The 12316-nt window shown below is 47.4% G+C and overlaps 1 protein-coding gene across 2 annotated transcripts; it reads left to right on the top strand.

The window, feature by feature from the left end:
- Positions 1–7334: 7334 nt before the first annotated feature.
- Positions 7335–11416, top strand: RRAD (RRAD, Ras related glycolysis inhibitor and calcium channel regulator). Of its 2 annotated transcripts, none has more exons than XM_054640826.2 (5): positions 7335–7463; positions 7744–8080; positions 8204–8277; positions 8795–8999; positions 10555–11416. In XM_054640826.2, exons 2-5 carry the CDS (start codon positions 7747–7749, stop codon positions 10830–10832), a joined length of 891 nt encoding a protein of 296 aa, XP_054496801.1. In that variant the 5' UTR covers positions 7335–7463; positions 7744–7746; the 3' UTR covers positions 10833–11416. The 2 variants fall into 2 exon arrangements, with proteins under 2 accessions (XP_054496801.1, XP_077041228.1); XM_077185113.1 differs by having other exon boundaries at positions 7389–7463; positions 7714–8080.
- Positions 11417–12316: the final 900 nt, after the last annotated feature.

Raw genomic sequence — 12316 nt, 5'->3', positions numbered from 1 at the left:
GGCTTTCAAATTAAGATCTGCATTTGCTTTCACACTAACATTTTTCAAATCTACTGCCTATAAGGCCCTTTACATAAGAAACACATTTCATACCATTCTCTTAGCCCAGTCTAGGCTCGTGCTTGCTCTCTGTATTTAACCAAGGGCCTAAACACTGACCATTTTATATTTTTTGAGACAGTGGTGGATAATGAAGCATATCGTGATTATAATAATTACGTGATTTCTCAAGAATAGAATCAGAATGAAATTTGAAAACTTAAAATGAGAAAAAAAAATAAAAAAAGAAAATTCTTTTCATTCTTGTAGAACTCTACAATTAGAATTGTGGAGGTTTTTACCAAAATGTCTTGTGCAGCAGCAGAGGCAAAGCAGGAAATGTGACATTCAAAAGAAGCAGAGATTCCTTTTACTGCTATGATGCAAATGTGGAATTTGCCAAACTCAGCACATTCCAACTGGACGAATTCTGAGTTTTTCCTGGAAGAAATGATAATATCTCTCACATCCAAATTCCCACACACTTTACATGGGTGATTCCACCCACCACAGGAAAAGACACCACAAATTCTGCACTGGCTTATAAAGAAGTACAAAGCTTTTCCAATTCAAATTCCTAAGTGTCCCCTGTGACTGTAATTTTTTGTCCCTGTTTCAAGGTTTCATTTCTGGAAATGTAAGGAAAATGGGGTTTCCCCTCAAGGGAGACAAGAGCAAGCTTTGTCACCCAAAGCAGAGGGACAGCTCTGTTTGATTCTGTCCCCACCAGGAGCTCACATCACCTGCAGGGGTTCTCAGCCTTGCAAATGCACATTTGGACACAGAACTGAAGGCATTTGTGTCAAAAAAGATACATTAAACATTCCTTGTCCCCTTTTTCTTATCTGGTACACAGAAGAGGGCAGCACAGCTGAAGTTTCACTCTGTACTGCCATAAACACTCTCAGCTGTGTTTCTGTCCTGTGTCCTTTCTCAGCAGTGCATCCCCGTGGCTCTGAGTGCTGGAAACCTCCTGGGTGTTTCCTCTGAGGACCACAGGGCTGCTCCTCTTACAGGTTTTCAACCCAGGGAGACTTTTCCTTCTCCACCATAATTTTCATGGGAATGTCTACATTATGACCACTCCATCCAGATTTTCAGAGCTGCTGACAGGTGACTTTTGAAGACTCTGTCCTGCAGGTGTATGGAGAATTGAGCTCTTGGGCTAGCAAGGGTGACTTTAGGCTGTTTTTACCCAATGTCCTACCTATCAAATGCTTAGCTCCTCAATAAAATAGAAGTAGGTCTGCAAAAATGTTACTCAGTGCTCAGCTGACAGTGTAAACAGATGCTAGGAATTCTTGGGATTAACAAAGGAAGCAGAAAGCCTCATTCTCTACAGTGAGAGTCCATGGGAACATGTAGTTTGAATAATCTATGCTTCTAATCTGTGCTTTCTGTCCCTAATGTCCAAAGAGATGTATTAGTTAAGATAGAGAAGGGCAAGTAGGGATTATTTGTGTTTATACACGGAGTGAGGAACCCCAGATTCCTAAGCCACAAGAGAAAACTACTGCAGAAAGCTCTAGAATCACTGCAGGCATGAGGGAGACCTGAGGGAAATCTTATTTTCTGCTTCACCATACAGTAAATGGGGTGGTCTATGTGTGTTAAAAAACAATTAGAAAAATATACAGAAAAATCCTCCATCAAGAGCCTCTGGTGGTTGTGTGTGTGGAGTTTTAATAGTGTTTACCATGTCCTTATTGTCCATTCTTCTTTAGATACTGCCACAGACAGCTGCTGGAAAGTGGCTGTAAGTCGAGTCTGACCCAGGATGGCTCCTGTAATTTGTTATTGTAAATAGACTCATCCTCTTGCCAGGAGCTATTGCTGGCAAACAGTAAATCTTCCTTTCTCAGTTTGCTCCCTTAGCACTACATGATTCCTGTAAGACAGACACTTACTTTGGCCCCTCCCTAAACCAACTGTCTGTAAATTCAGAAACCTTTTCATGGTCTCTGAATTCCAGATATTTCTCGTGAAGGGGCTCTGACATCCCCCCCTGAAGGAGAATACACGGTGCAGGAACTGTAAGAGGATATTTGGCACTCCAGTCACAGGGGATGATGTATGTCCCACACATTGGCTATGACAGCTTCAGTATGAAAAAGAGGAATTGGGGGTGATTAAAGAAAACAATTATGGAAATGTCTTAGGTCATGTTCTGCTTTTACTCTGCACTTGAAATGCAATAGGGGCAGGCAGCTGAGCACATCCAGTGGGTGCTGTGAGCCCAGGGGATCCCAGGCTCTGCCCCCGCTGAGAGGGAAACTCGCGGCTGAAAATCTAAAATAAAGTGGAGCTTTGAGTTAAACTGAGACAGAATCCTTTCCCCAAGTGCACCCCAAGATATATCAGGGGTTTACCAACAGTCTGTGGACAGGAAGAGGAGGAACTCAGTGGGCACAGTGAAACTGGAGCTGCCCCTTGTGCGGGTGCTTTTTTCCGGAGCCGTGATTCACCTGGTTCTGCTGGTCACCAGCTCATCAGGGCTGGAAGTTTTGTGGCTTACTCAGAGCAGTGAGAAATTTGGAGCACCTGAAAGATGAACCATCTTTCCAGTTACTCTTGACACAAGTTATTTTTTGCACTCCTTCGCAGGAGTTTAGGAAGTTCTTTGCTTTACATTATGAGCCATGGACTTAAAACTGCCTATTTTATCATTCTCTACCTGAAAATGCAGCAGTTCTGCATTCTTTTGCAGTGATCTTTAGAATTTCTGGTTTGGAGCTGAGAGGAAGCACAGCAGCCATGAAAGGCCTATTAGTTGTGCAGCTGTAACAATGGATTTAGTTGGGTTTCTGCTTGCATTTCCCCCTTGGCACTCTGTGTGAGCTTTCTAAGCTGCATCGATTTCTATTGACTCCAAAGCTCATATTTCTCACATTATTGTTTCAGTCCCAATTCATGGCTACCACTACTCAATCAAAAATATCACCTGCCATTAAATCCAAGAGTAATTCTTTGGGGAAGCTTGCCCTGGCTGCAGGGCTGTGCTGCCTTCCCTCAGCACATCCCGAGGCAGGGGCAGCGTGGATGTGGCATTTGTCACCTCCCCACAGAGGAGCCTGTGCAGGGCTGAGAGCTCCACCTCTGCTGGTGATTGTACAGCTCAGAGTCCCCTGCTCTTGCCCCATACATTAACTGCCAGACAATGGAATATAAATAGGCCTCATGGGAAAAGGTCTGATACAAACTGAACCAGTTAGCCCAGGGCTGTTCAGCTCACACTAATCTGTGATTTTAAGGGTGATGGTGAGGAAAACTTAATACCATATTTGTACTATATCCTACTTTTTGTAGGATAATGAAAAAAATGTTGTTTTTCATTTCCCTGTATCTCTCTCTCTTGCTTAGGTTAAAAACCCAACATATTTCATGCTGCTGCCCCTGTCTCTTCTCCCAGTGGCCTGAGGGTGTCAGTTCTGTAATAAAAACAATAATAAATGCTGCTATTTCTTTCTCAGTCCAGGTATTTGGGAGGCAGCCAGGCTCACACTTCTGCAGGAGTAATGCTTCATGTAACTTGGCAAGAACAGACCCTTGTGGGTATCTCTACCATTTGTATAGAAATAACTTCACCCACACAATGGCTGAATAATCAGACTTGAGCAGTGCAGATGAGTTGAAAGGTAGGGAGGAGAGAAACCCACAACTTCAGTGTAGAGCCACACTGAGAGCAATGCTGACCCCCAAACCTCACTGCTGCTGATCCAGCCTTTGGACTGTTCAAAATATTCCTTTTACTCCCAATCAGTTGTGAAAGAGTTCTGATGTAGGACAGCAGTGATCACAAAAGTAATAATATTAATTGGATGTAAAAAATAGAAATGCTATTTATAATATGGCATTTGACCTTGAACAAACACTGATGAGGAAGACTCACATAAAGTTCATGAAACCCCCAAATTTTTCTTTTTTAACCTGAAAATTCAAAGGGGAGGGTGTTAGGTGTTAGGTTTTATATGCTTGGTTTAGTTAAGTTTAGTTTAGTTTAACTTAGTTTATCACTGCACCCCCTGCAAAGTCTGTGCTTGTCATTTAGACCATGAAATGCCCCCTGCAGCTAATACAGAATAAAGGAACTCTTTGGCTTTGTTACCCCAGGAAGACATAACTGGAAAAACAGGATCAAACTGCATGTTTTACATTTTCCAGATGATGAAATGTACTCAGGCCAAGAGAGTGCACTAGAAATGAACACTGGTACTTCTCAAAAGCTTGAGGAAAAGTGAGAGGGAAAAGAAACAGAGAAATAATACAACAGGAAAGAGATAACAGAAAACAAGAAACTGGGTGTATTACAACAGTGAAATGCAAAAAAAAGACACCTTAAGTGGAAAGTCTATGAAATTAGGAAAATTAAAATAATGCAAAGATGAAATGAAAATGAAAATAAATGTAATCCCTTTTTAAGAGAAAAGTAGAAGCTTGAACAATAGAAAATAAGGGTAGAAAAAGCAAGGCATGAAAATCTCTTTTAAATAGAAATAAATTCCAGTTCATGAATCTGTTAGAATCATGGTGAGGCAGAAGTGGAAATGGAGGGCAGGTGAGAAGGAGAAGATCCTAAAGCCCTTCAAAGAAACTGGAAAATCACCATTTGAAGCCTGTGGACTCATATGCACCTCACTGAAATCAGTGGGGGTTGCCACAGTAATGTATACATGAAAATACAATAATTATAATAATTACCAGCAAATAGGAAAATACAGTAATAATTACCAGCACCCATATGCTATGTGAAGAGATATGTTTCTCAAGTGATTAACCTGAATTATCAGGTAATTCCTTCCAGCTTCACAGAACAGCTGGGCCTACAAAGATCAGGGGAGATGACCCAGCTGGTGACCCCAGCGATCCCCCAGGGATCACAGAGGGAGCAGGAGCAGCCTTGGCACCGTGCTGCTCTTCCCTCCAGGAACCAGCACAGCCCCAGGCCTTCTCACTTTCCAGTAAAGGACACTGCAAGAACCCAGTGCCAGGTCCTGGGCAGGATCCTGTGACCATGGTGGTATTCCATAACCCTTAATTCATTACTTGTACCCGGGTGCTGGCAAAATACCCCAATGTTTGCCATGGAATCCTGAATTTTCTGTAGGATTTCTACAGGGTATAACTTTATTTTCAATCCCTTTTCCTGCTGAAACACTGTTCTCTCAAGGTTTTTATTCACCACTTTGACATATGCCTTTCCTGTTAGTTTTCCTGCAAATGGTCTATCTCACATTTACATCAACAAAATACTCATAATTCTCACCAGCAGAAAGCTTGATTACTTTTACAGGATTACAGGATTACTTTTTCGGCCTGTAAAGCAAAATGCAGTTTCTTTGAGTTGTGCCAATGAAATCCCCATTTTTAGTGTGTTTCCAGGCCAATAGTGCTCTATGTGGCACAGAAGTGGTACTGTCTCTTTGGCTCTGTTGCTTCTCAGATTTCTCTTTTTTTCACACAGAAAATAATTAAAAACACCCCCACTTCATATGTCAGCTTCTGAAGTGTGACCCTGACACACAGCAAAGTCTGGTGCAAAAGACATAAAAACTCCCTGAGAATAGTTTCAGGTGACAATGTTAGGCAGAAAAACCCCAAATTTTAAGGAAGCCAGCTGAAGACCAGCCATATCTAGAAGTGTATTTACATAATTAATTGTCTATAAATTCAGAATCAAGGCAGCTTGGCAGATTCCAGTTTTTCCAGCTGAAGTATCCACAGTGTAGTTCCAATGCTACCCATAATTTATTTACCATATGGTTCCAAATGCCAGCCAGAGGTTTCTAACTCGGTTCAGTCAGCTGAAGCACACACGTTTTGCCTCCAAACTCTGTCTGTTTGAACTGACAAGGCTATTTTGGTTGCTGTTTTGTGAGACAGGCAGGGACAACTTGCTGCAAGCACTTGACGATCTTTAACTGCCACGTTAACGCTCCCGACCGCAGTTTATCAGCGTGAAGCGGCCAAAACCACCCCAAAAGTGTGGACTGGAGAATTATAATTGGCTCCTGAAAATAACAGGATATTCACCCACTTAGCCCAAACCCACAGGGTTTTCTTTCCCTTACTTTATTCCCTACATCTCTGGCTTGGTTTCCATCACCTCCCTGCCTCTTGCCTTCTTTAACCTTGTTTCTGCCGGTGATTTGGAAACCTAAAAGTGACACGAGTTCGATGGCAGCCGTGGCTGTCCGGAGGCACGGGGATTTTCCCGCTCTGCCGGGGCTGTAATCTTTCGGGAGCAGAGGCCGGGGCTATTTTGGCCGTACAATGTCTGACATGTTTCGGTTGCTAGGTAAACAGCGAGCTGTATACACGGCGCTGGGTGAGCCATGCAGGGGACGAGTATAGTTATCTGCTGAGTCCTTTCTTCACCCGATCACATGCGCATGACTGTGCCGCTCATGAGATAAGACTTTCACTGTCTCGCTTTGCTGCTCAGGTGAAAGCGAGAGGAGAATTTGACCTTTGTGTTGCTGCTGGCCTCTCGAGCCGCTCACCCCGCACGTGTGTGCGTGTGAGCCCCGCACGGGCAGCGCTCCGAGCGCTGGGCAGAGCCGGCACAGGGGATGCGAAGGGTGCGGGTATTGCCATTAACAGCACCGCAGAACGCCCAGCTCCCAGCCGGGACAGAGCCGAGGGAAGCTCCCTGTGCGCTCCGTGCGCTCTCACACGGGCTGGGAGGGGAAACAAGGGACACACACACAGCAAATGCTGCGGGCATCCCCCCCGGGGCAGTGGAAACAAAGGACACACACAGCAAATGCTGCGGGCATTGCACCGGGGCAGCGGAAACAGGGGACACACACAGCAAATGCTGCGGGCATTGCACCGGGGCAGTGGAAACAGGGGACACACACAGCAAATGCTGCGGGCATTGCACCGGGGCAGCGGAAACAAGGGACACACACAGAGCAAATGCTGCGGGCATTGCACCGAGGCAGCGGGAGGGGAGCACCGGCCGGCGGGGCAGGGCAGGGCAGGGCAGGGCAGGGCAGGGCAGCGGGACCGAGCCCGGCAGCCCCAGGGTTCGCACAGCCGCGCTCCTGGGCCGGCCCTCGCCTCCCCCCGCGCTCGCTGCCGGCCCAGCCGGGCCGACGGGCGGGACCCCCGCGCTGACAGCGGAGCGGAGCCGATCGTGCCTCCCCCCACCCCCGGGGGGCTCCCGCCTCCTCCCGGGCTCCCCGCGCCGCCACCGCCCCCGTACAGCGCGGCGGAGCCCGCGGGGGCGGCGGCGCTGCCGAGGATGCGCTGGCGGAGCGCCCGGCGAGCGTCACGGCGGGGAGGGCCCCGCGCCTCCGCCGGGACATAAAAGCGGAGCGGGGAGCGGTGGCGGCAGCAGAGCTCGGGGAGCTCCCGTGGCAGCCACCGGGGAATCCCTCACCGATCCCTCACCGCGCCCTCGTTCTGCGCAGCGCCCCGAGGTAAGCGCGGCTGCGGAGACAGGGGCTGTGCGGGGCCGGGGGCTGTGCGGGGCCAGGGGCTGTGCGGGGCCGGGGGCTGTGCGGGGCTGCGGGGCTGTGCGGGGCTGCGGGGCTGTGCGGAGACAGGGGCTGTGCGGAGACGGGGGCTGTGCGGGGCCGCGGAGCTGTGCGGGGGCTGTGCGGGGCCGGGGCTGTGCGGAGCCGGGGCTGTGCGGAGCAGCGGGCGCTGACAGCCGTGCCCTGCCCGCAGCCCGGGCTGACAGCCGTGCTCTGCCCGCAGCCCATGACCCTGAACCGCGGGGACAAGCGGCGCGGCAGCACGCCGTTCGCGGCGCAGCAGCACCTGCACCGCCGCAGCATGCCCGTGGACGAGCGCGACCTGCGGCCGCTGCCGCCCGAGGAGCTGTCGGGCTTGGTGCGCTGCACCTCGTACAGCCCCGGCGGGCAGCACCGCCAGAGCTGGGCCTCCGACTCCTCCGACTCCGTCATCTCCTCGGGCAGCGACTCCGACGGCAGCCTCTACAAGGTGATCCTGCTGGGCGAGCACGGCGTCGGCAAGACCAGCCTGGCGCGCATCTTCGGCGGCGTGGAGGACTGCGCGGACGCCGAGGAGGCCGGTGAGGGCACCGCGGGCTCGGGGGTGCCGGGGAACCCCGGCTCGGAGCCTCCCCTACGGCCACCGGCAGGCGTGGAGGAAGAGAACTCCTTTTGCTCAACTCTTTTTATTTGATTTTCCATAGGAAATACATACGACAGATCAATTATAGTTGATGGAGAAGAAGCGTCTCTGGTGGTGTTCGATATATGGGAGCAGGTAGTTACAGATCTTTCCTCATGCTTTTGCTTTATGGCTTGGTCTGTAGTTCTCTTAGGCAAAGAAAAAAAATAGAAATGGAACAACTATGCCTATTTGTTCAATCAGATAAGTGACATTAAAAAATTAGAATTCATACTGCCTTTTGTTCTCTCTGCAATTAATTTCTTGTAGCTAGGCAGGCAGTTTAAAACCCTGAATAGAGCTGAGTGAGATTCTCTTAATGCTTTAAATAATCGGTATTTTACATGAGCAGCCCAGGGAATTACTGTAAAATCGAGATTGTCAATCTGATCAGTGCAGACCTGATATTATTCCTGGAAACAAGAGAAATTTATTTTGTTTTGTATTTTAAATAACAAAATGTTTGAAATTTTGGGGAGATTGGCTTACTTTTACTGACTTTTTATAATAAAGCTAAGAAAAGAATCTTTAAGGTGCTTACAGTAATAAATGATCCCTCAGTGTTGAATAGATTTTTCACCACAATAAATCCATTTCTTGTCTGTTGTTTCAGGATGACAGCCAATGGCTCCAGAACCACTGCATGAAAATGGGAGATGCCTATATTATTGTCTACTCAGTGACAGACAAAGTTAGTTTTGAGAAGGCTTCTGAGCTAAGAATCCAGCTGAGAAGAGCAAGGCAGACAGAAGATATTCCTATTATCCTTGTGGGAAATAAAAGTGACCTGGTCAGGTCCCGGGAGGTCTCAGTTGATGGTAAGAGACACTGAATTTTCCAAGTGCTGTCTCAAGCAGTAGCAAAGGCTGTGCAGGATCATGGCCAGCAGGAATGTCTGGGTTTGATGTAGAAAAATGTGGGATTTGAGGATCACTGGGGAAGTGGAGCCAGCTGGCTGGTGCTGCAGGGCTTGGTACCACAGCAAACACTGGAGGTGGCTGTGGGGGAAGATGTGTGGCTGTGCAGAGCTGCAGTGGGAGAGAAAAATGTATCAGCAGCTTCAGCACAGGACTACTAAAGCCAGGCTTTAACTGTATGGTGTGTGTGCAGTGGCACTTGCCGGGCTCAGGCTGTGACAGTCGGAGCTGTGACAGTCGGAGCTGTGACAGCCTGAGTGTGCTCTTCAGGGGACACAGTGCCATGCCACAGAGCCAGGCAGCCTCAGGACAGGGGATCCCACACAGCCTGTGCAGCCCTTTCTGCTGCAGGTGACTCCAGCACATTCGAGCTGCGCTGGTGGGACCAGGCTCACACAACTCCAAAGTCTTTTTGTGCTCTTCATCTGTGATCAGTGGGAATCCTCTCAGCCAGCTCCAGCTGGCACTTGGGTACCTGGAGCACAGGAACCAATGCCAACACCACAGCCTCGATTCTGCTTATTTAAAAATTTTTGAGGCTTTTTCTTTGGCTGGGTTTTGTTTAGTTTTGGGATGAGTATTTTTGTTTTCCACTGGAAAAAATACTCTGAAATATTGGTGCCTTGATGATGAACCATCTCTCCCTATCTGGTTTCCATGCTCCCAGTGTTAAATTCCTGCTCAGGGAATTGACTGGAGCTCATCAGGAGATTACTTTTTCAGGCTGGGGCAGGGCATGATTGACCTGTCCTAGTTCTGACATCTGTACTTTCCTCAGGTTTACAACACTGCCATTATTTGCCACAGTTGACTGTGGAAATTTGTGCTGCAGCAATGTTCCAGGGTTAAGTGCTTATGCAGACCACTGAATATCTTTTATTTCAAATTCAGCCCTGGTCAGATTCAGTGGTGCACAACTTTGTGACCTCTACTGATGTGTTCAATGACTTGACCTTGTGGCCTGTATCAGCTCCACTTCTATTGGTGTGGAGAACTCACTTGTTGCAGCAAGACAGAGGTGCAGAATTGCTCAACAGCTTCCAGAATAAACCCCATTTCTTTCTGTACACCACTGTAGGGGGTCTGTACCCAAAGTCAGTTTAATGCAAAAGGAGGAGACTCACACTGCTCCATATCAAACCACAAGCACGCTTCCCAGGGCCTCTCCTAAACCAGCTTTAGCTCTTACACAGGCTGCCTGAAGGGCTATTGCTGCCATGTATTCAATTCCATTGATCAGATGAGATTTCTGACCACAGCACAACAAAACCAAGGACAGTAAGGGGGCAAAACCATGAAAAGCAAATTTGGGTTTTCCTATTTTGCAGTAAAGCTCTTTCATGGCATTGAAGGCACTTGGCTTACTTAGAGCCAATTCCTGTTTTGTCCTGCTGACAGCACGTTTGAAGAGAAAACCTCTCCACTGACCTTCCTTTCTGTCTGTCTGTCTGTGCAGAGGGCCGGGCCTGTGCCGTGGTGTTTGACTGCAAGTTCATCGAGACCTCGGCAGCTCTGCACCACAACGTGAAGGACCTGTTTGAGGGCATCGTGCGGCAGATCCGGCTGCGCAAGGACAGCAAGGAGGACAACGCGCGCAGGATGGCCAACGCCAAGAGGAGGGAGAGCATCAGCAAGAAGGCCAAGCGCTTCCTCGGCAGGATTGTGGCCAAGAACAACAAGAAGATGGCTTTCAAAGCAAAATCAAAGTCTTGCCACGACTTGTCGGTGCTATAGGAGCCCCCAGGGAGGGACGGACGAGCCCCTGGTCCCTGAGGATCCCCGTGGGGACGGCAGCTGTGGCTGCTCCAGAGACTCTCGTTAATGCCTTAAGGTGCTCAAGCAAGGCTGGAAGTTACACTACAGTGCTTCATTGATAAATGGTTTAAGTTTCAGTGTGTGCAAGTAAATGAACTAACTTGAAATATGAGGCTCGACATGCCCACTGTGTACATATGTTCTATATCTTCTTGTCTTGTGGATACCAGAGATGCAAAGATAAGAAAGGATAACTATCACCATAGACTTGTCTCGTTTGCAGAGCAAAACTTCAACTTGTACGCAGGCTCGTACACTCTTTTTAGTACAAAGCAAGCAATGATAAATCTTTTTAAACTTAAATGTGGGGAGGGTGGAGTAGAACCACAGTAGAATGGGAGAAAACAAATTATATATATATATTTAAATACAGAACAGATATCATTTTATTAAGTTAATTTGCACTTCCATTAACTGTTATTCAATTAATTGGTTACTTGTTTACATGCAGATTTTATAATAAAATATTATTTCCTGTTATAATAAACCGTGTTTTTTTCTCATAGTGTGGCTAAAGAATGAGAGAACAGTATTTTTATATTGACCTTTTCCCACTGTACCAAATGTTACACACAGACTGAAGATTTACATGTGATAGAGTTCTGGAACAAGATGAATTGGGAAAATCCTCTGTCCTTTTCTTTAATACAGGGTTTCTTTAAGATGTAAACCCCGCTTTTATGAACACTCTACTTCAACAGCTCTTCTTGGGAAGGGAGCCCCTGACCCTTCATATTATTGTTCATCCTCAACCTGGTTCTCATCAGCTCTAGCAGGAGCAGGGCTTTATATACTGCCTTTAGTGAGATTGATGTGCTGTGTTTCTATTGATAAATTGAGCCCTGGAACGTTTGAAGTCCTCTCCTGCCTTGAAGGTCTTGTGTTACAGCCAAGAAGCAAATGCAGGAGGTTGTTTTTTTCCTTTTTGGCAGCAGTATAATTGTCCAATGTACTCCCACTCCTGCAGATGTGGTTCCAAGTGGTTTCAAGAAGTTCAAAGCAGGCTGGCAAGGGTGTTTGAAGGAGTTGTGGGATTCAGTTGTGTACAGTGGCCTTCAGTGCTGCTTTTGTGGCAATTTAGTGTGTTGTAATAGCTGTTTTTCCATGATTTTTCCCTATTTGCTATTAATGAAGTTAAAACCAAACACATTGCAGTGCAAGAACTGGAACTGAGGGCATTTTCTTTATAAATTCTGCCTTATAGGATACATTCTCTTAAAAATAATCCATAAGCTCTGTTCTCAAACCCCATGAAACACACATTCCTCTGCCTCTTTGCACTGTCCCTGCCTGAGCTGAGTTCATTGGAGATTGTTCCAGCTGCCTGGGAGCCCAGCTTGCCCATGGCTTTAGAGGGACTGAGCTTCCCCAAAGCTCTGGGAGGCTTCCTCAGGTCTCACAGC

Source organism: Agelaius phoeniceus, chromosome 12 (genome assembly GCF_051311805.1).
Source record: "Agelaius phoeniceus isolate bAgePho1 chromosome 12, bAgePho1.hap1, whole genome shotgun sequence".
NCBI classification, from domain to species: Eukaryota; Metazoa; Chordata; class Aves; order Passeriformes; family Icteridae; genus Agelaius; species Agelaius phoeniceus.
The sequence above is the reverse complement of the archived record's forward strand: the minus strand, read 5'-3'. Positions and strand labels throughout refer to the sequence as shown.